At 42.2% G+C, this 24,539-nt stretch overlaps 1 protein-coding gene across 5 annotated transcripts in view; it reads left to right on the forward strand.

Moving 5' to 3' along the window:
- The window catches only part of usp28 (ubiquitin specific peptidase 28), a 122,445-nt gene that overhangs the window by 43,288 nt on the left and 54,618 nt on the right, over positions 1-24,539 (forward strand). For 3 of the 5 annotated variants that reach the window (XM_063038308.1, XM_063038311.1, XM_063038310.1), the window contains exons 3-8: positions 9,982-10,114; positions 11,619-11,742; positions 12,479-12,641; positions 18,282-18,368; positions 20,805-20,942; positions 23,136-23,209. In XM_063038308.1, the coding sequence (XP_062894378.1) occupies positions 9,982-10,114; positions 11,619-11,742; positions 12,479-12,641; positions 18,282-18,368; positions 20,805-20,942; positions 23,136-23,209 (719 nt within the window). The remainder of the gene's footprint in view (positions 1-9,981; positions 10,115-11,618; positions 11,743-12,478; positions 12,642-18,281; positions 18,369-20,804; positions 20,943-23,135; positions 23,210-24,539) is intronic. The other 2 variants (XM_063038309.1, XM_063038312.1) reach the window with 1 other exon arrangement.

Raw genomic sequence — 24,539 nt, forward strand, 5'->3', positions numbered from 1 at the left:
GGATGACCATGCTATGATCACACATCTTTCTGGGTAAATCTGGTGTATATAGAGACTGTCTGCTGTGTATATTGACAGCAATGGGTAAACTGGAAAAGGATTTAATTCCTTCTGAACACCTTAACTATGGTGCTGATTTTTTTTCTTCATGCTGTTGCTAGCTTGGGTCACTATGCATTGATTAGGTTTGTCAATTTAACCTCTCAGCTTTAGGTCCAGGTTTAGAACCAATATTCTCTCGCATCAACTTTTTTTTTTACAGTTGCGCAGACCGCTCGTTGCTCTGAGCTGCAAATTTTTACATGGCCTGAAAACTGCTGCATTTTAAATGTTATTTTTTGTTGACATCATCAGCGTTCAGTTTATTAACAATGAACTACTGACTTCCGTTCTGTGTTTATTGTTGCGATTTGTAAAGGTGTTGTAACTTGAAACAGTGACAATGTAAATACGTTGAACCTCCTAAAATGTTTCAAAGTAAGGTTGTGGTGTGTTTATTATTTAGAAAATTTATGGATTACATTCATTAACATAATTACAGGTTATTTCACAGCTATAATAACATAGATTTTGAGATTATATAAGCATAATTTCAAAGTTATATTAACATATATTAAAGAAAATTCCAGCTGCGCAACAACAAAGGCTATGGTGCACTGGAGCATTTCAGTTACCGCGTGGATACACACCTACACAATTGAGAGAGAATAGTGCTTCGAACTGTGGTTGAGATTAGGTAATGCTCATTTCCATTCCACACTACACAGTGCACTTAGTCAAGAACATCAGGTGAGTTGCCAGTGAAGAACTGTGGCTTGAGTATTATTATGTCAGACATGCATCTCAAAGGAGTGTTTGTTCGGGAATAAATGGTTGTGATAGATTTTGTAGTGTTTCTTCAAGAAAAACCTATTTTACACAAGAAAGAGTGCACTGTAGTTCAGTATATTTAACTCAAGAACACGAATTAGGGAGAAAGGAATAGATGGAGATGAGGAATGGTGAGATGGGACTTTGGAAGGAGCCCCGTTGGACATGAACAATGGTTTGACAAATTGAGCCAAATGGTACAAGTTTGTGCTGGGAATAATAATGAAATAACTCCTTCAGTAGCTGAAGGAGCCACTGACTGAACAAATGTGTTGCCAAGCAGTGCCATAAATGCTTTGTGGTATTATCCAAGCCAAAATCAAAGCTGATCGTTGGTCTGAACTGTGAACAAGGAAGCGGGTTGTTGAAGGCTTTCTGGGGAATGTGCTGGAAATGCAGTCGCCCACATGAAGCATGGCCATGTGCAAAATGAATGTTTACTACCGTGAAAGAACAACACCACACTCAGTAAAGATCAGTTGTTGAAGCAAACTGACATCTATGAATTTGCTGATAATGCAACCATTGATGACAATCTCAGATGGAGAAGAGGGGATGTACAGGAGCGAGGTAAACCAGCTGGTTGAGTAGTGTCACAGCAACAACCTTACACTCAACATCAGTAAGACCAAAGAACAGATTGTGTGCTTGAGAATGGATAGGATGTGGGAACACAAACCAATCCTCATAGAGGGATCAGAAGTGGAGAGAGTGAGCAGCTTCAAGTTCCTGGGTATCAAGATCTCTGAGGATCTAACCTGGTCCCAACATGTCGAGGCAAGACAGTGGGTTTGAGGAGATTTGGTTTATCACCTAAGACACACAAACTTCTACAGCTGTACTGTGGAGAGCATTCTGACAGGCTGCATCACTGTTGGGGATGGGGGGTGGTGGTGGTTGGTGGGTGGAGGGGGGAAACTACTGCACAGGATTGAAAGCTGTAAAATTAGTCAGCTCCATATAGCCTCTGTAGAATCCAAGACATTGTCAAGGAGCGGTGCCTCAGAGAGGCGGCGTCCATTATTAAGGACCTCCATCACCCAGGGCATGCCCTTTTCTCACTGTTACCATCAGGTAGGAGGTACAGAAGCCTGAAGGCACACACTCAGTGATTCAGGAACAGCTTCTTCCCCTCTGCCATCTGATTCCTAAATGGACATTGAACCAATGAACACTACCTCGCTTCTATTATTTCTATTTTTGCACTGTTTTTAATTGAACTATTTAATATACATGTCAAGTCACTTTTTATTGTTATTTTGACTATAACTGCTGGTACAGTACACAGTAAAAACAAGATGTTTTTCAGGACCATGGTGCTACATGAAACAATACAAAAACTACACTGAATTATGTAAAACAACACAAAACTACACTAGACTACAGACCTACCCAGGACTGCGTAAAGTGCACAAAACAGTGCAGGCATTACAATAAATAATAAACAAGACAATAGGCACAATAGAGGGCAGTAGGTTGGTGTCAGTCCAGGCTCTGGGTATTGAGGAGTCTGATGGCTTGGGGGAAGAAACTGTTACACAGTCTGGTCGTGAGAGCCCGAATGCTTCGGTGCCTTTTGCCAGATGGCAGGAGGGAGAAGAGTTTGTATGAGGGGTTTGTGGGGTCCTTCATAACGCTGTTTGCTTTGCGGATGCAGTGTGTGGTGTAAATGTCTGTGATGGCGGGAAGAGAGACCCCGATAATCTTCTCAGCTGACCTCACTATCTGCTGCAGGGTCTTGTGATCCGAGATGGTGCAATTTCTGAACCAGGCAGTGATGCAGCTGCTCAGGATGCTCTCAATACAACCTCTGTAGAATGTGGTGAGGATGGGGGTTGGGAGATGGACTTTTCTCAGCCTTCGCAGAAAGTAGAGACGCTGCTGGACTTTCTTTGCTATGGAGCTGGTGTTGAGGGACCAGGTGAGATTCTCCGCCAGGTGAACACCAAGAAATTTGGTGCTCTTAATGATCTCTACAGAGGAGTCGACAACGTTCAGTGGAGAGTGGTCGTTCTGTGCCCTCCTGAAGTCAACAACCAGCTCTTTTGTTTACATTCAGAGACAGGTTGTTGGCTCTGCATCAGTCCGTTAGCTGCTGCACCTCCTCTCTGTATGCTGACTCATCGTTCTTGCTGATGAGACCCACCACGATCGTGTCATCGGCGAACTTGATGATGTGGTTCGAGCTGTGTGTTGCAGCACAGTCGTGGGTCAGCAGAGTGAACAGCAGTGGACTGAGCACACAGCCCTGGGGGGCCCCCGCGCTCAGTGTGATGGTGTTGGAGATGCTGCTTCCGTCCAGACTGACTGAGGAATTACAATTTGCCTATTGTAATTGATTTACATATTTTCTATATTATGTATTACATTGTACTGCTGCTGCTGCTAAATTAGCAAATTCCATGACATATGCCGGTGATATTAAATCTGATTCTGACCCTTTTCACAATCAGCTTGTGTGACAGCTAAAGTGTGGCCTCTTGTGGTAGAAGTTTGAAACTGCAGCCACCCATTTTGTTGAGTGAGTACCATCAAAGTTCAAAGTAAATTTATTATCAAAGTACATATATGTCACCATATACAACCTTGCCATTCAATTTCATGCAGGCATACTCATAATAATTTAATAGGCATCCGTTAGTCTCATGAGACCATGGATTTGCACCTTGGAAGGTTTCCAGGGTGCAGGCCTGGGCAAGATTGTATGGAAGACCGGCAGTTGCGCATGCTGCAAGTCTCCCCTCTCCACACCACCGATGTTGTCCAAGGGAAGGGCATTAGGACCCATACAGCTTGGCACCGGTGTCATCGCAGAGCAATGTGTGGTTAAGTGCCTTGCTCAAGGACACACACGCTGCCTCAGCCAAGGCTCGAACTAGCAACCTTCAGATCACTAGATGAACGACTTAACCACTTGGCCATGCACCAACACCTGGACAACATACACAACAAGATATATGTTCATGCAAACTCTTCCATGCACATTACACACTGTTGACATATCATGATGAAATCTAATTGAACTATAAGACATCGCAGTGGACACGTGCCGGATACTTCATTCCCTCCAAGTTAATGTGGGAATGCGCGCATGTTTAGCTGACTTTTTACACAAGTTAGCGTCACCCTTGTGTGGGTAGCTTAGTTCATGAGGTGGTCTGTCAATTGCGAGCCAAGCTGATAGTGGGCTGAAAGGTTATATAGGGTAGATGTTTTGTAAATGACAAAAGAAATGCAAAACTAGAGATACAAGCTATTTATGTAGCTCAATTAATCCTAAAGGAAATATAAGACATAATTTATCCTAAAGGAAGTATATGCAGGCTTCATAGAAACATAGAAAATAGGTGCAGGAGTAGGCCATTCGGCCCTTCGAGTCTGCACCGCCATTCAGTATGATCATGGCTGATCATCCAACTCAGAACCCTGCACCAGCCTTCCCTCCATACCCCCTGATCCCTTGAGCCACAAGGGCCATATCTAACTCCCTCTTAAATATAGCCAATGAACTGGCCTCAACTGTTTCCTGTGGCAGAGAACTCCACAGATTCACCACTCTGTGTGAATAAGTTTTTCTTAATCTCAGTCCTAAAAGGCTTCCCCTTTATCCTCAAGCTGTGACCCCTCGTTCTGGACTTCCCCAACATTGGGAACAATTTTCCTGCATCTAGCCTGCCCAATCCCTTTAGGATTTTATATGTTTCAATCAGATCCCCCCTCAATCTTCTAAATTCCAACGAGTATAAGCCTAGTTCATCCAGTCATTCATCATATGAAAGCCCTGCCATCCCAGGAATCAATCTGGTGAACCTTCTTTGTACTCCCTCTATGGCAAGAATGTCTTTCCTCAGATTAGGGGACCAAAACTGCACACAATACTCCAGGTGTGGTCTCACCAAGGCCTTGTACAACTGCAGTAGTACCTCCCTGCTCCTGTACTCAAATCCTCTCGCTATAAATGCCAGCATACCATTCGCCTTTTTCACCGCCTGCTGCACCTGCTGTGACGAGAATACACATAAAATTAAGATGTTTGCTGACCTGGGTTAGCATCAGTGACATCAGCAAGTGGTCTGCCACCTGCTCTCAGGGGAAGGAGAGATAAGGAACAATGGAGCAGCGTCTGGAGATGTGTAATGAAGGGACGGGGGAGAGAGAGCTGTCTGGAGCGGCTCCCCCCTTTGAACCTTGAACTGTTTGAAGTGATGGACAGGCGATACCCCAGCAGGGGGATAAAAAGGGACAGGTTCGCTAAGACAGACACACACGACACCCGAGGTAACGAGACCCTGGAAGCGGTGCGCCTCTCACGAGTCGGTGAGAAGTATCAGACAACGCCCGGGGTGGAAAGGTACGATCAGCAGGAACCCGGTGTGTGTCCGCCCTTGCCTGGGTGCCGGGTTCACTGCAGAGGATCGACTGCATCTGGAGGAGGGGTCACAGTCGGTGACCTCAGGTGACATCACCAAGGACCCGCCCAAAAGTTGCTTGTGAGCGATCTCACCGGTCTGTGAGTGAAGCCGTTCTGAATGATTAGTTGTTCCTGTTCTATCTCTCTCTTCCCCCACATTGTCCATCGCCATGGCAACGATTACTGCGAACTGAACTACTAACTGGACTGAACTTTGAGTCACTTTGAAATTTGGTCATTTACCCCTAGACAACGATAGAGCTTGATTGATGCTGTTATCTTAATTCTGTGCACATGTGTGTTTATCATCGCTGAACTGTTGCATTTATTATCCTTTCGATTACTGTGTTGCTTGTTTCTTTAATAAAACTTTCTTAGTTCTAGTACTCCAGACTCCAACTGAGTGATCCATTTCTGCTGGTTTGGCAACCCAGTTACGGGGTACGTAACACTGCATACCCACTTTCAATGACTGGTGTATAATGACACCCAGGTCTCGTTGCACCTCCCCTTTTCCTAATCGGCCACCATTCAGATAATAATCTGTTTTCCTGTTTTTGCCACCAAAGTGGATAACTTCACATTTATCCACATTAAATTGAATCTGCCATGAATTTGCCCACTCACCCAACCTATCCAAGTCACCCTGCATCCTCTTAGCATCCTCCTCACAGCTAACACTGCTGCCCAGCTTCGTGTCATCCGCAAACTTGGAGATGCTGCATTTAATTCCCTCATCCAAGTCATTAGTATATATTGTAAACAACTGGGGTCCCAGCACTGAGCCTTGCGGTACCCCACTAGTCACTGTCTGCCATTCTGAAAAGGTCCCGTTTATTCCCACTCTTTGCTTCCTGTCTGCTAACCAATTCTCTATCCACATCAATACCTTACCCCCAATACCGTGTGCTTTAAGTTTGCACACTAATCTCCTGTGTGGGACCTTGTTAAAAGCCTTTTGAAAATCCAAATATACCACATCCACTGGTTCTCCCCTATCCACCCTACTAGTTACATCCTCAAAAAATTCTATGAGATTCGTCAGACATGATTTTCCTTTCACAAATCCATGCTGACTTTGTCCGATGATTTCACCACTTTCCAATTGTGCTGTTATCACATCTTTGATCACTGACTCTAGCAGTTTCCCCACCACCGATGTTAGGCTAACCGGTCTATAATTCCCTGGTTTCTCTCTCCCTCCCCCGCCATCCGAAGGTGGAGTGTTCCTATGAAATGGTTCGTGAGCCGGAATGTCGTAAAGTGAAGAAGTAATTACCATTTATTTATATGGGAAAAATTTGTGCGGGTTCGCAGACCCAAAAATAACCTACCAAATAACACAAAACCTAAAATAACAGTAACATAGTAAAAGCAGGAATGATATATTAAATATACAGCCTATATAAAGTAGAAATACTTCTCTACAATCATTGCCACACTGTTCTCCATAGCGAAAATCTCACGCAAGCGCTCTCAGCAGAAACACTCTCTGCAGTAACCTTTAAGCTATGAAGCTGCCAAATCATACCAAATAACACACAAAAATACACAGCCTATATAAAGTAGAAATAATGTATGTACAGTGTAGTATCAGTTACTGGAATTGGGAAGACAGCGTCGAGCACACTGATGATGGTGTGTTAGACTGAGTCGTCGGAGGTTGGGGTGGTGCAGTGGTCCCCACCCTCCGGGCAGCGACCCGATACCGATCGCGAAGCATGCAAGGGTACAGCGGTAGCCGGGACGCACCCAGCACATCTTTAAGAAAAAAGCCAAAATAAACAAGCTAATTAATTGGGTGCTGCCTGAGGTTCATCGTCTGCTGTGGCTGATGTGGAAGGCTTGAAAAACGACAGTATGATTGTCTGCTAGCCTCACGCATTTTTCTATCATCTCATGCAGTTGCTTCACGTTCAGTTCCTGGATGGCTTCACTTTCGGTCCGTTTGCTACTACGTTCGGTTTCGATTGTTATCCTTTCCTCTTCCAATTGCATCAGCTCTTCATCTATCAGTTCTTGGTCATAGGATGCCAAAACCTCTTCAACATCATCTTCGTCAACTTCCACAAGCCAAACTCACTTTGTCCTTACTTCCTTCACCACAGTCAAAATGCTTAATTATGTCTAGTTTTACACTAAGCATAACACCCTTACGAGCTCTTTTAGGCTTTTCCGATACCGTAGAACTGCTCACAGGCATGTGTTTAAGCAATGCCGGCTGGAATGCTGTTTCGGAGGAGGAGCTTGGCTGCTCGGGGCGCGTGCTGCCTTTTTTGCACGCTGCCTTTTTTCATAACAGTGAAAACACCTTCTGTTAGCGAAAACAGGTAACTAATGTAGGTCTTTCGTAACAGCGAGGTTTCGTCAAGCGAACGTTCGAAAAGCGGGGGACACCTGTATAGGCATCCGTTAGTCTCATGAGACCATGGACTTGCGCCTTGGAAAGTTTCCAGGGCGCAGGCCTGGGCAAGGTTGTATGGAAGACCAGCATTTGCCCATGCTGCAAGTCTCCCCTCTCTACGCCACTGATGTTGTCTAAGGGAAGGGCATTAGGACCCATATAGCTTGGTATCGGTGTCGTCGCAGAGCAATGTGTGGTTAAGTGGCTTGCTCAAGGACACACACACTGCCTCAGCCAAGGCTCGAACTCACGACCTTCAGATCACTAGGCAAACGCCTCAACCACTTGGCCACGCGCCAACACAGTCACAATAACAGGGCAGACACTAGTGTGCAAAAGACAACAAACTGCAAATATAAAAAGAAAGAAAAATAATATCGGAACATGAGATGAAGAGTCCTTGAAAGTGAGCCAATAGGTTGTGGGAACAGTGCAATGATGGGATGAGTGAAGTTGAGTGAAATTTTGAGGTTATCCCCTCTGGGTCAAGAGCCTGATGGTTGAACGGTAATATCTGTTCCTGAACCTGGAGGCTAAGCATACAGCCTAGTGGTTCACCTGTGCTGATGGAGATTGTGGAGGAGATATTGTTGCCAATCTGAACTGACTGGGGTCTGCAAGTGAGGAAATCCAGCATACAATTGCACAAGGAGGAATTGAGGCTTAGGACTTGAAGCTTATTAATTTGTTTTGAGGGGATGATAGTTTGGAATACTGAACTGTATTCAATGAAGAGCATCCTGATGTATACATCTTTGCAGTGCAGGTGTTCCAGAGTTGAGTGAAAAGCCAATGAAATGGCATCTGCTGTGGACCTGTTACTCTGTTAGGCAAATTGGAGCCAATCCAAGTCACTTCTCAGGCTGGAGTTAATGTGTTTCATCACCAACCTCTCACAACATTTCATTACTGTGAATGTCAGTGCTACTGGATGCTAGTCATTGAGGCAAGTTACCATGTTCTTCTTAGTCACAGGTATAATTGAAGCCTCCATGAAGCAGGTGGGTTTCTCAGACTGCTGAAGTGAGAGGTTAAATATCTCAGTGAACACTCTAGCCAGTTGGTCAGTAATCGATCAGGTATCCCGCCCAGGCTGGGTGTTTTCCGTGGGTCCACTCTCCTGAAGGCTGCTCTCAGGTCGGCCTCACAGGGTCATCAGGGGCTGTGGGAAATTGTGATGGTTTGCTTTGATATACAATGACTTTTGAATACTGTGGTTACAAACAGGAAGATCCTACGTGCATCATTGGTTGTGACCACTTAATTCGCATTTAGCTCCACTGGTTAAATGAGTAACATGGATTAGGCTGCCCAGAGATCCTAGTCATCTTGGAATATCATCAAAGGTTGGCTAATTCCCTGGTATAATACCCATTGCAAAGAAAACGGCTCAAGAATTATGTTCTTCATTTGATATTGTCTCCCAACATAATTGAAACAGTTTTCAGTACGAGTCCTTTTCACCAGCTTGATCTCCACTCTCGTCAAACAAGGCTTACACATTCTGTGTCAAATGAGAATCATCTAATGAGCTGATTTCACAGCCTATGTACTCACTATCAAGGATTCTACAACTTGCTTTCAAGTTTACAATATTTGTTATCAGTATTTTTTTGTTTTTAGTTTATCTACTTTTACACATTGTTTGTCTTTGTGTGTACTTTCTCATGGATCCTAGTCATAGTCATACTTCATTGATCCCGGGGGAAAGTATTGTATTTCTTCTACTGTGAATGCCCGCAAGAAAATGAATTTCAGGATTGTATATGGTGACATATATATACTTTGATAATAAATTTACTTTGATCTTTGAGATGTTAACTGTTTCACTTTCCACTGATGCTGCCTGGCCTGCAGTGTGTTTTTAGTATTTTGCTTTGTTTCAGATTCCCAGTGTTTGCAGTTTTATTTGATATTCGTGGGACATGGGTTGCTTGGAGTGTATATTACCAAAATCAGCAATATATCATACCATTAACATTGTAAAATATCCCTAGCATCTGACCCAAACAAAATTTGATTCTGAGCCACACAAGTTAACAAAAGCTTGAACAAAATAGTGGGTTTTAAGTTGTCCTGAAGGAGAGCCAGGTGGAAAGTATTTAATCTCAGTCCTTGCCTCTAAAGCAGCTTCCCCTTGTGTATTTAAAGTCTGTTCAAATGTTTCATTCTCTTAAGAATTGTAGGTAGAATGTTAGCATTTCCTGTTTTCTCTTTTCTTAAGTGTTGATTATAAGCATGCTAAATCGTTGCTGTAATCTTTTAACATGGTTATTGCCTGTCCTGCCTCTTGCAGGTCAGTAATGGTGACATAAATCAGGCAGTGAGCTTCCTCACTGATGAAAGTGCCAGGGAGCCAGATTATGGAGCAACAGCCACTGAACCGGACAGTGAGTGCAGTGGAACCACAGATAACCACTCGCGCAGCAGTAAGTAGTTTATGCCTGCAGTTGTCTTTACTTTACTTCTGCGCCAAAAGGCAGGGTAACTGAATTCTGGTTAATTGGGGCACCACTTACCTGGAATAACTCTTAAAGAACAAAAATGAATCAAAGAAATAGCCAAGATTCCTTTCATTTATTTGGGACACTATGCCAATTAATTGGACAGGAGACTTTTGCCGAACAGTTTCTAACTAACATTAGATGTGTGCACTTGTGTAGCTGTTAGACACTACACTGTGCTTAGGGTGAACAGTTTTTAAATAGAATCAGTTGCGTGTGCTCATGTTCAAAAAACAGTGATTTTTTTTTGTTACTGATAGTTGGCGAGAAGTAAGCAATAAGACAACTCAGAACCGTTTTGCTCGCTGCGGTTTCAAGAATTCAGGCTTGGGATGTGAGAAACGGCCATGAGTGAAAATGAAATGATTTCACAACTTCAACAAGTTAGATACAACAAAGAATTTAAAGGTATTCAGCGTTACAGTGAAAATGAAGATTTGGAGAATGCAGTCATTGACCACATTGTATGAAGGCTGTTCATTATTTGCATTAGGTGTCTGAGCTGACTTTGTTCATTTACAGTCAGAAGAACGCAATGCAGATAAATTCCTCTGTCAATAACTATTAGAAACTAATACAGTTTTATAATACTGCTGTAGTATTGGTAGTGTTACAGTTTGTTTGGTATTTCATTTAAATACATAATTTGCTACTTAGTTTGTCTTTTTTATGCGTACCCTTTTAGCTATTTCTGTGAAACTTCGTCTGATTGAGGCAGCCGCTTAATTGGGCCAAAATGCACTGATGCTGATGTGTCCCAATTAACTGGAATCCACTGAAAATCATCAGGGCAGCACGGTAGCATAGTGGTTAGCACAGTCGCTTTACAGCGGCAGCAATCACCGACTGGGCTTCAATTCCCACCGCTGTCTGTAAGGAGTTTGTATGTTCTCCACACGAGCATGTGGGTTTCCTCCGGGTGCTTTGAGTTTCCTCTCACAGTCCAAAGACATATGGTTAGGGTTAGAGTTAGTAAGTTGTGAGGTTGTGGTCGTGCTGTGGTGACTTTTCTGGGCTGCTCCTGGCACAATCCTTGCTGATTTGATTCGACGCAAATCATGTGCGCATTTCACTGTATATAATGATGTTTCGATGCGCTAAATAAAAAAGCTAATCTCTTGAAGATAATCTCTGTTTTGGTCCTTTTCGGCTACTGGTTTTTGAACCAACCTGCTTTACCCAAATCCTACCTCAGTGACAGAACACTATGGAGCACCTCCTGCATTACTGTGGACTTTTTATTGCACTATTGTCTATTCTGCACAGTCTTTGTTTTTCTCTTCACTGGTATAATTTATGTTCTCTATGCTATCTGAACCCACGTATCTGTGATGCTGTTACAAGCAGGTTTTTCATTGTACCTACACCTCACTGCACGTACACACGTGATAATGAGCTTGAGCTGATAAATTCCCATTGTCTCTTTCAGGTGTCATTGACCTCACTGGTGATGAAAAGGAGGACCTTCAAAAAGCGATTGCACTGAGCCTGAAGGAAAGCAATAAGCTGCAGAAAGAAGCTGGGATTGCCGTCGAGAATCAGGACCCTAGCCAGTATGAACTCCACAAACATCCTAAAGGGAAAGGGTTTGGTAGTGCTACACAGGTGCTAATTTGACAGGGGATTGAAACACAGTAAGAGTACAGCTGGGATGAGGAACAGCAAGATATAGAAGGAAAATGCATGAAGCATACATATACTTGATAAGGCAAGGCAAGAAAGTGAGGCTTGATTGCATCTACTTTAACCTGAGTTTTACATGTGGGGCAGATGAACTGAAGGCATTGTGATATTGAGGTAATGTGATTCAAAGACGGGTAAGACATTCCTGGGTGGGGGTAATTGGGGGGGGCGGGATGTAAATGAGGAGATGACATTGCAATATTAATCAAGCAGTTCAGTACTACAGCAATAGGAGGGGATATTCCAGCTTCTTCAGATGAAGCAATATGATGCGAGGAAAGTAACCAAAATCATAAACTGAGCTCTAACTCCATTGGCTCCCATATTTTCTTCACAATAGCTCCTTCATCACTTTCGTCACTGCTATGTTTAGTATTGGGATGTGGATAACTCAAAATTTCCAACAATTTAAATGCCAGTAAATCTGTAGCATTGCCCTTGACTTCTGGATTCTGTCAAGTCCCTGAACATCACCCACTCCCATCTTCCACGAGAAAAAACAACACCTAGATTTTTTGCCCTTTTATATAATTTGTTTTCATGTCTTTCTACTTAATTATGCTCTTATTGATTGAAAGATGATGAAAATATCTCCTTGCATTATAGAGCAGGTGATGCAAATGCTGCTGAGAGTAAAGCTGGCTTGAAAAGGAAGAGGTGTGAAGTGTGGGGTGATTCTCCCAACCCACATGATCGTAAACGGGAGGATCAGTGGCCAGTGGGACTCAAGAATGTCGGGAACACCTGCTGGTTCAGTGCTGTGATACAGGTAATGACATTGATTGTTGGGAATCATTGTAAGCCAATGGAACAATGTGTTATCCATAACCCTGTGGCTATTCTCTGTTATCACAGTGCAATAATCATGGTTATATAGTGTCTTTAACATAGTAAAGTATTCCAGAATACCTCTTTGAAGAGCAATATGGAGCCATCTGGTCAAAGAGGAGGAAAGGGAGATAGACAGGGTAATTAAAAGTATTAATCATTCTAATAATAGAAGCAGCATTTGCTATGTCACTTATGAAATTTGATTCCAGTGAAGACAAATAATCAGTTCTTGAGCTTGGAATGGAATGCATTGCTGCTTTTCTAAAGAACAAGTGCCTAGCACTGCTGACCAGCAATGAATTTTCTTGGTATTTACGACTTTCTGGTTCTTTTTATTTTGCTTGTATCTTATATCTATAGATTGTAATTGAGTCTGGCTTATTTCGTGAGTTATGTCCAACTCTGAATTTTTTTTATCTGATTCCTCCATTTCTTATTGAATTTGTTTTTGCTTTGGATTGGCAATGGATTTTCAGTACAAGACAGTCCCTGGGATACCCTTCTGTGGCTGATTTTTTTTTTGTTCAGCTTGGGTTTTGTTATGAGGGCTGTAGTTAAGGGAGTCTGTTTCTGATGAAAGTTCATTAGTCTTGAACCATCCTCAATTTCTCACCTGCCTGTCACTTCCCCCTGGGTCCCCTCCTCCTCTCCTTTCTCCTATGATCAAATTCCTTCTTCTCTAGCCCTTTATCTTTCAAACCCGGCAGGCTTCACCAATACCCTTCTAACTATCCTCCTTCCCCCTCCCCACCCACCTTTTTATTCTGGCATCTTCACCCTTCCTTTCCAGTCCTGAAGAAGGGTCTTGGCCCAAAACGTCGACTGTTTATTCATTTCCACAGATGCTGCCTGACCTGAGTTCCTTTGGCATTTTGTGTATGTTAGTCTGAACCATTAACTCTTGTTTCTCTTTCTACAGGTTCCTGTTGAGTGTTTCCAGTATTTTCTATTTTTATTTCTCCTTGAATTTAAATAATTACTTCATTCCCTCCAAGTTAATGTGGGAATGCCGCATGTTTAACTGGCTTTTTACACAAGTTAGCATCACCCTTGTGTGGGTAGCTTAGTGCATGAGGTGGTCTGTCAATTGTGATCCAAGCTGATGGTGGGCTTAAAGGTTATAGAAAAATAGGTGCAGGAGTAGGCCATTCGGCCCCTCGAGCCTGCACCGCCATTTATTATGATCATGGCTGATCATCCAACTCAGAACCCAGCCTTCCCTCCATACCCCCTGACCCCTGTAGCCACAAGGGCCATATCTAACTCCCTCTTAAACATAGCCAATGAACTGGCCTCAACAGTTTGCTGTGGCAGAGAATTCCACAGATTCACCACTCTCTGTGTGAAGAAGTTTTTCCTAATCTCGGTCCTAAAAGGCTTCCCCTCTATCCTCAAACTGTGACCCCTCGTTCTGGACCTCCCCAACATCGGGAACAATCTCCCTGCATCTAGCCTGTCCAATCCCTTTAGGATCTTATACGTTTCAATCAGATCCCCCCTCAATCTTCTAAATTCCAACGAGTACAAGCCCAGTTCATCCAGTCTTTCTTCATATGAAAGACCTGCCATCCCAGGAATCAATCTGGTGAACCTTCTTTGTACTCCCTCTATGGCAAAGATGTCTTTCCTCAGATTAGGAGACCAAAACTGCACACAATACTCCAGGTGTGGTCTCACCAAGGCCTTGTACAACTGCAGTAGTACCTCCCTGCTCCTGTACTCGAATCCTCTCGCTATAAATGCCAGCATACCGTTCGCCTTTTTCACCGCCTGCTGTACCTGCATGCCCACTTTCAATGACTGGTGTATAATGACACCCAGGTCTCGTTGCACCTCCCCTTTTCCTAATCGGCCACCATTCAGATAATAATCTGTTTTCCTATTTTTGCCACCAAAGTGGATAACTTCACATTTATCCACATTAAATTGCATCTGCCATGAGTTTGCCCACTCACCCAACCTATCCAAGTCACCCTGCATCCTCTTAGCATCCTCCTCACTGCTAACACTGCCACCCAGCTTCGTGTCATCCGCAAACTTGGAGATGCTGCATTTAATTCCCTCATCCAAGTCATTAATATATATTGTAAACAACTGGGGTCCCAGCACTGAGCCTTGCGGTACCCCACTAGTCACCGCCTGCCATTCTGAAAAGGTCCCATTTATTCCCACTCTTTGCTTCCTGTCTGCTAACCAATTCTCCACCTACACCAATACCTTACCCCCAATACCATGTGCTTTAAGTTTGCACACTAATCTCCTGTGTGGGACCTTGTCAAAAGCCTTTTGAAAATCCAAATATACCACATCCACTGATTCTCCCCTATCCACTCTACTAGTTACATCCTCAAAAAATTCTATGAGATTCGTCAGACATGATTTTCCTTTCACAAATCCATGCTGACTTTGTCCGATCATTTCACCGCTTTCCAAATGTGCTGTTATCACATCCTTGATAACTGACTCCAGCAGTTTCCCCACCACCGACGTTAGGCTAACCGGCCTATAATTCCCCGGTTTCTCTCTCCCTCCTTTTTTAAAAAGTGGGGTTACATTAGCCACCCTCCAATCCTCAGGAACTAGTCCAGAATCTAACGAGTTTTGAAAAATTATCACTAATGCATCCACTATTTCTTGGGCTACTTCCTTAAGCACTCTGGGATGCAGACCATCTGGCCCTGGGGATTTATCTGCCTTCAATCCCTTCAATTTACCTAACACCACTTCCCTACTAACATGTATTTCACTCAGTTCCTCCATCTCACTGGACCCTCTGTCCCTTACTATTTCTGGAAGATTATTTATGTCCTCCTTAGTGAAGACAGAACCAAAGTAATTATTCAATTGGTCTGCCATGCCCTTGCTCCCCATAATCAATTCACCTGTTTCTGTCTGCAGGGGACCTACATTTGTCTTTATCAGTCTTTTCCTTTTTACATATCTATAAAAGCTTTTACAGTCCGTTTTTATGTTCTCTGCCAGTTTTCTCTCATAATCTTTTTTCCCCTTCCTAATTAAGCCCTTTGTCCTCCTCTGCTGAACTCTGAATTTCTCCCAGTCCTCAGGTGAGCCACTTTCTCTGGCTAATTTGTATGCTACTTCTTTGGAATTGATACTATCCCTAATTTCTCTTGTCAGCCACGGGTGCACGACCTTCCTTGATTTATTCTTTTGCCAAACTGGGATGAACAATTGTTGTAGTTCATCCATGCAACCTTTAAATGCTTGCCATTGCATATCCACCGTCAATCCTTTAAGTGTCATTTGCCAGTCTATCTTAGCTAATTCACGTCTCATACCTTCAAAGTTACCCCTCTTTAAGTTCAGAACCTTTGTTTCTGAATTAACTATGTCACTCTCCATGTTAATGAATGAAGTTATATAGGGTAGATGTTTTGTAAATGACAAAAGAAATGCAAAACTAAAGATACAAGCTATTTATGTAGCTCAATTAATCCTAAAGGAAATATAAGGCATAATTTATCCTAAAGGAGGTATATATAGGCATCCATTAGTCTCGTGAGACCATGGATTTGTGCCTTGGAAAGTTTCCAGGTTGTATGGAAGACCAGCAGTTGCCCATGCTGCAAGTCTCCCCTCTCCACGCCACCGATGTTGTCGAAGGGAAGGGCATTAGGACCCATACAGCTTGGCACCGGTGTCGTCGCAGAGCAATGTGTGGTTAAGTGCCTTGCTCAAGGACACAACACGCTGCCTCAGCTGAGGCTCGAACTAGCGACCTTCAAATCACTAGATGAACGCCTTAACCATTTGGCCACGCGCCAACACAAAGGAAGTATAAGACACAATTTATCTGGGGGAAGAAAGGAATCCCAGGTCATTCTTACAGTTTGAGGAGTCTGGCACCCTGTTATCAGCAAGTTCTGGGGTCGATACCAAAAATGAAAGTCCGGAAGTCAAGGCCTGATGGCTGAAGCCCTGGGTCTTTGAGTCCACTGGAGCCTGATATCTGCAAGGCTGAAAATCCATTGGAGCCTGGAGGCCTTGAGATGGCCTGTCCTGGGGCTGGAGGACTGTCAGTGTATGTGACTGGATGGGTGGATGGGAGGGGGGAAAGGTGCTTGTTTTACTGTTGTTGTTTAGTGTTGTTGTTCTGCTGAGCAATGTGGACATGCTATGTAGGTGCTCAAAAGTGTGGTGACACATGCAGGCTGCCCCAGCACATCCTTAGGTTGTATTGGTTGTTAACGCAAATGATGCGTTCCACTGAAAGTTTACATGTAATGAATAAATGAAATGAACTTATTGCACTCTTTCTTTCCTTCAGTAAACTTTCAGCATACTACCCTGACAGTTATTTTTCTTAGTTAATCTGTGCTCGAAAGTTCCTGTAGAAAACAGTATACACTGACAGTTGGCTTCATGCTACTTGGTTTGAGTTATTATCCACATTTTCTGATGGATTCCTTTGGTACATCGCAGTGTTTTATACATCACTGCATAAACTGCAGTGGCAGATTTTACAGGAAGAGCTGCAAGGCTGCAGGGATGCAAAGTGAGTTTGTGCTCAAATTCACTGATTAGAGAGCGGTGTAAAATAATATTGACGGAGATCAAATCTGTGCAGTAATCACTACTTTAATTTCTAGCCAAGCTAGGCTATAGAATTGAATTATAACTTGGCATCTCTGATATACTGTATGTCTCATTGAGCGGATGGGATAGTATTGTTTGGTACGGGGTGCTGAGAGTAGGCTGAGGCAGGAAACTCTTGTTTATCGGAACGGATGAGCTCACTCCACAATCTTAATGGAATATAATTGCTCAGGAATAGGTAGTGGGACAACTTGATCCAAACCCATCTCCAGCAACCTTGTTTAACAATGCAGCTCTCCAAACCCTTTTCAAGATGATTTTCCTCATCTTGTCCCTTTCTGTTTGTGATTTTTTTATATTTCCTGTTGTGTAACAATATCCACAATTAATTGCTATAAATCTGTATATTTACTGCCTTTGAATAATTGTGTTGACTGAGGTGGAAAATATCTCAAAAATTTAGTTTTCCCTGTACCTCTCCAGCATTATCATAATCTGAGGCATTTCTTCCTTTCTACTCCATTTTGTATTGTCTTTCATCTCTGGATGTACCTCCGCCTTGAAAATGAGGAATTTTATCATGTTTCTATCTTAACTTGCACTCTCATTTATAGCTCGCTGTGCCTTCTCAGCATCTCCGGTGGCCATTCTTCATGAGTAAGCCTCAATAATAATGACTGTATAGATTAGAGTCTGCTATGATAATCCATTAATGGCCAATGTTTATACAGAGCTCCTGGAGAGCAAGTCAGGATTCCTATGTAATTTAACAATTAGAAAGGGAAGTTCCGAACTTGCGGCTTCCAATAGTGAATAAAGGGAAATAGGAGACACATAGGAGGTCAGAAAAGGAAAACTTTGGAAGTTTGTTGAGCTAAAGGTGATTAAAAGTTGAGGGACAGGAGAGCAGAATGAAATTATTTCACAATTACGATCTATAGGGAGCTATTCTGGGTTCAAGTTCTGTTTCAGATTTCATTCAATTTCTTTGGTTCAACATCTGTGTGTGTTTTGTTTTCAGTCACTATTCCAACTACCTGTGTTTCGTCGCCTTGTGCTGAGCTACAAGGTGCCAGAAAATCCACATGAAAACTGCAGAAGCCGCACTGTAAGTACATGAAAGAAAGGGCTCAATAGTTCACAGAAAAATTACAGTAATGGTCCACAAACTGCATTATGTGCTGGCAGGTGAATCTGAGAGGGAGAAAGGAACAGGTGGAAACAGACGCAAGAGATTTGCAGTTGCTCGAAATCTGGAGTAACACACAATGCTGGAAGGGTTCAGCAGGTCGGGCAGATTCCATGGAAAGGAATGGACAGGTCCTGATGAATAGTCTCGGCCCAAAACTTCAACTCTTTATTCCTCTCCATAGATGCTGCTTGATCTGCTGAGTCTCTTCAGAATCTTGTGTATGTTAGGTCAAAACATAGGAGATTGGACACACTTGAATCTGGAGGATAAAACAGCTGCTGGAGGAGCTTGGCAGGTCAGGCAGCATCTTTGGAAGGAATTGGGTAGACGATAGATGGGCATCCTAGATGAAGATTCTTGATCGAAAATGTGGACTGTCCGTTTCTCTCCACAAATGCTGTGTGACCCAAAAGGGAATAGGCAATGTTGTCAATGAAGATGTAAGGAGATCTGAATGAAACATGGAGTGGCTGTGTCCAATGGATTCTTGGCTTCACAATGTACTTCTAAGAATTCTGCTAGCTTATTCTGTGGTTTACAATATATTTCAATGAACTGCATGATTATAAAAAAGGTTGAGAGGGTGACTGACAAAAAAACATAGAAACATGGAAAACCTACAGCACAATACAGGCCCTTTGGCCCACGAAGGTGTGCCAGACATGTCCCTGCCTTAGAAATTACTAGGGTTACCCATAGCCCTCTATTTTTCTACGCTCCATGTACCTATCCAAAAGTCTCTAAAAAGACCCTATCATATCCACCCCTACCACCGTTGCCGGCAGCCCATTCCACGCACTCACCCCTCTCTGCGTAAAGTGTTTTATATTTGTATTTAATTCAGATTACTTTGTAGAGATCTGTTTTCACTTTGACACGAAAGAGTCTTTTTCTGTTGATCAGTGTCAAAAAAAAGCCAAATTAAATCCACTGTGATTCAATATTGTAAAACAATAAAACGTGAAAACTTCCAAGAGGGGTGAATACTTCATATAGGCACTGTATGTATATATTTTTTTATATAAAAATAGTGTAAGTAGTGGAAAAATAGGGCCAAAAAGTAGTGAGGTAGTGTACAGGAGTTCATTATCCCATGTGGAGTAGAGAGGCTGAGATTGAATGGTTTGTCATATGAAGAGCACTTGATGGCTCTGGGCCTGTATTCGCTGGAATTCAGAAGAATGAGGGGTGACCTCATTGAAACCTATCAAATCGTGAAAGGCCTTGATAGAGTGGATGTGAAGAGGGTGTTTTCTATGGTGGGAGAGTCTAAGACCGGAGAACACAGCCTCAGAATAGAGGGGTGTCCTTTTAAAACAGAGATGAGGAGGAATTTCTTTAGCCAGAAAGTGGAGAATCTGTGGAATTCTCTGCCACAGGCAGCCATGGAGGCCAAGTCTGTATGTATATTTAAGGCAAAAGTTGATAGATTCTTGATTGGTCAGGGCATGAAGGAATATAGAGAGAAGGCAGAAGATTTGGGGTGAGAAGAAAATTGGATCAGCCATGATGGCATGGCGGAGCAGACTCGATGGGCTAAATTGCCTAATTCTGCTCCTATATCTTATGATGTTATGAAATGACAGTGAATATTATCAATCTTACCTCTTTAAAATTTGGCCATTGATAACCAATCTTAAATAGTTTGGACATTAATGCATCCACTGTTTTCTTAAACTTTTGACTGAAAACATTTCATGAATGTTCTGTCCTAAATAGTTGACCCTTTATAGCAGGGTATATTTTCTGACTATTCAGCTGTCAGTCACTTCTGTCATGATGTTGCAGTGTTACATCAGTCTTTGTTTGAATTTTTTAATGTAATCTATTTTAAAACTATGGTTTTACAGAAGTGAGATTTATTCCTTTTGCTCAGATTGAACTTTTAAAGTTTTCAAGAGGATCATTCTTTGTTTCATTTCAATGGATCTTCTCCAATTCTCAGTCTTTCTGCTTCTGGTGAAGAGAATGAACTGCAATGTCACTAGGAAAGAAATTTAGGGATAAATAATGGACCTGCTGATGGATCTCAGTTTGAAACATCGGCTGTTTATTCCCCTCCATAGGTGCTGCCTGTCCTGCTGAATTCCTCCAGTATTTTGTGTGTGTTACTCTGGAATCTCTTGTGTTTATAAATGATGGAAGGTAAACTGCATGCATCACTCCTTAGTCAGGAAAAAAAACGTACATTTGGAACCCTCTTATTCTTTGGAAATGGTTCACTTCAGATATTACAAGACTTCATTCTGGTTCTTGCAAAGCAATGTTGAGCAATTTATTCAGCTCTGACAACAGAGTATATTCACTCCAGTGAGTTATTTAAGACTTCTGACTGTGTTTCTTCTTTAACAGGAACTGCGAAACTTGGCCTTTATGCAGGAACTTCGCTGCCTGTTTGCATTGATGGTTGCCTCCAAACGGAAGTATGTTGATCCTTCAAATGCAGTAGACCTTCTTAAAGATGCATTTCGGTCAGCTGAAGCACAGCAGGTGAGTTTGTACCATGTGGAAATACTGTCATCCATGGCATACACTGGCTAATTAAACAGAAATGTTCAATGCTGATAAGTGCAGAAGATGTTAAAATGCTTGGTGAATCAGAAACCATCTGGAATAGAATGAGAGGTTAATATTTCTCTTGTGGACTTGCCACAGTTGTTGAGGCTTCAGGCGATAATCTACCTGCTTGTTGATCAATTGACACTATTGGGTAATTTTTAATGTTGACTGGATACAGAATGCTCAATATAAATATGCTTAATAAGACCAGGAGCATAATTAAGCCATTCCATGGAGTCTGCTTGCCATTCGATCATCGCTCATTTATTATCCCTCTTAGTCCCATTCTCTAGCCTTCCTGTAACCTTTGACTCCCTTTCGAATCAAGAACCTATAACTTCTGCTTTGAATATATTTAATGATTTGGTCTTCACAGTCAACGGTGGCAGTGAATTCCCCAGATACCCTCTGGCTAAAGAAATTCCTTCTAATCTCTGTTCTAAAATAACATCCTTCTATTCTGAGCTGTGCCCTCTGGTTCTAGACTCTCCCACTATTGAAACAACCTCAGTACGTCCACCCTATCTAGGCCTTTCACTATTCAGTAGGTTTCAATGAGACACTACTCCCCCCCCCCCATTCTTCTAAACTACAGCAAGTACAGGCCTAGAGGCCACAAATGCTCCTCATATGTTAACTCTTTCATTTCCGGGATCATTCTCGTGAACCTCCTCTGGGCCCTCTCCAATGCCAGCACATCCATCCTTGGGCAAAGGGCCCAAAACTGTTCAAAAAACTCCAAATGTGGTCTGATCGATGCCTTATAAAGCATCATCATTGCCTTTATATCCTAGTCCTGTTTCATACCGCAATGTAGTTTGTTCCATGTGTGATGTGTTACTGATTTCTTCATACCTCAAATATTTTTCTTTCTTTTTCAATCTCTTTATTAATTTCAAAATATAAAAACAAAACATAGCAATAATACAAATAATAGGAGCTATATTGTTACACTTAAAAGAAGTAATTGCCAAACCAAATAGTGTAAATTAACAAAGCTCCCAAACATGTAGAACTAACCATGGATAATACAAAACAAAAAAACTGGAAAAAAAATCATGAAAAAGAAAAAAAAACAAAACAAAAAAAAAGCAAACCCCATCCCCAAAGAAAAACAAATTTAATCAACTAAACTAAAAGACTTGGGCAAAACTAACAACTTAAAAATGGAAAAGAAGAAAACCTTAGTGTCGACGACTCCATTCCCCTCCAACAACAGTACAGAGAGATAAAACAAGTTTGGAAATGATCAAATTACATCATGAAAATGCTGAATGAATGGCCTCCAAGTTTTTTCAAATATACCTCAAATATTTTGAGTAACCTTTTCTCCATTTCCAGTTGTAACGTAGCTATCTTAGTATTTATAACTACACTGATTGGTACATCATAACTGGAGTTATGAAAAGTGCTTACCAATTTCATCTTTGAGAAAGAGTTGCTGAGTGAAGTTTGAAAGATCCTGGCTTGGCTAGGTTGCTACCACTTATACCTCTGAAGGTGGTGATTGATGTCTGAGCACAGAAGAAAAGGGGCGATGCAGGTGATGTCCCTTTGGGTAAGAAGTTAAGCTGTGATCCAGTTTGTAGTTCAACATGTGTTAACATTTTCAGCATTTTGGTTTTTATTAGCTGACTGTTTAGGTTGTGAGATTGTTACTGGGGTTGTTCTGTAGCCCTTGACCTTTCACACCCACCTGGCTTCACCTATTACCTTCCAGCCTCTTTCCCCTCCCTCCACCTTTTAATTCAGGCATCTCGCTCCTTCCCTTTCTGTCCCAAACAAGGGTCTCAGCCTGAAACGTCAACTGTTCACTCTTTTCCATAGATGCTGCCTGACCTGTTGAGTTCCTCCAGTATTTTGTGTGTGTGCTGCTCTAGTTCTTCTGCCAGCTTGGCAAAGTTGTCAACACTTCGAATCATAAGATTACGGATTTGAATCCTGTAGACTTTTAACCAACAGACTGAATCTATGCACAACAAAGGGAATGCTGCCTTGGCAGATGTGTCTTCTGACAGGTTCCATCTTGTTTAAGTACAGTATTAAAGGTGAAAACAGCTGGGTTTTGTTTAACAACTGTCAAAGAGGAGATCAGATGAAATGATTCTTGTCTTTGCTTTTAAGCAGGATGTGAGTGAGTTTACACACAAACTCCTGGATTGGTTGGAAGATTCTTTCCAATTGGCAGCAAGTACGAAGTAAGTAAAGAGCAAGATAAAGATTAGCTTTATTTGTCACACATACATCAAAACATGCAGTGAAAAACATTGTTTGCGTCAATGACCAGCCCACCTGGGATGTATGCAGCCTGCAAGTGTCGCCATGCTTCAGGCACCAACATAGCATGTCCACAACTTACTAACCTCAGTCAGTAAGTGCACCTCTTTGCACCTGCATGCTCACTGTCGTAAAAACACTCAGTAGACGAACCTTGCAGACAGCAGATTCTGCTTTAATATGAACTTGATATTTTAAAACAAAATATTTGAATAGGAATTATCATCATCATGCACTTGTCGCCAATAATTTTCTCCAAATCATTGAAAAGGTTGGTACAAAATTACTTGGGGCAAATGAATGTTTTATAGTTTAACTTTACTAGAGCTATAATTAAAGTCATAGAGTGCTACAATACAAAAATGGGCCCTTTAGCTCATCTACTCTGCCTAGTCCCATCAACTTGCACCTGGACCATAGCTTTCCATACCCTTCTCAGCCATGTACTTATTCAAACTTCTCTTGAACGTTGCAGTCACTTTACAAAGTTTCTGCGAATATATAATCAGCACTTCCCGTCAGGCTGTCACTGTATATATTGCTCCGTCACCTGTTGTCTGCGGCCTGTCAAACCATACACTCAGTGGCCAATTTATTGGGTACACCGTGCACCTGCCCGTTACTGCAAATATCCAATCAGCCAATCATGTGGCAGCAACTCAATGCATAAAAGCATGCAGCCATAGTTAAGAGGTTTATTTGTTGTTCAGATGAAACATCAGAATGGGGAAAAAAATATGATCTAAGTGACTTTGACCATGGTGCCAGATGGGGTGGTTTGAGTATCTCAGAAACTGATGATCTTCTTGGATTTCACACACAATAGTCTCTGGGGTTTACAGAGAATGGTGTGAAAAACAAAAAAAAAATCCAGCGAACGCCAGTTCTGCGGGGCGAAAATGCCTCGTTAATGAGAGGGGTCTGAGGAGAATGGCCAGACTGGTTGAAGCTGACAGTAACGCAAATAACCACATGTTACAACAGTGGTGTGCAGAAGAGCATCTCTGAACACACACATGTCGAACCTTGAAGTGGATGGGCTACAGCAACAGAAGACCATGAACAATACACTTAGTGGCCACTTTATTAGGCATGTGAGGCATCTAATAAAGTGACCACTGAGTGTAGTATCCAGGCTCCCATTTTCCCTTTAATGCCATTGTCTTCTATTTCTTCAGGTGCCTGTTGTGAAAATCATTTATTTTGTATTTTCTCTCAATTAACCATTAAATCAGGGGTTCCCAACCTTTT

Source organism: Mobula hypostoma, chromosome X2, assembly GCF_963921235.1.
Source record: "Mobula hypostoma chromosome X2, sMobHyp1.1, whole genome shotgun sequence".
In the NCBI taxonomy this organism is placed as follows: Eukaryota; Metazoa; Chordata; class Chondrichthyes; order Myliobatiformes; family Myliobatidae; genus Mobula; species Mobula hypostoma.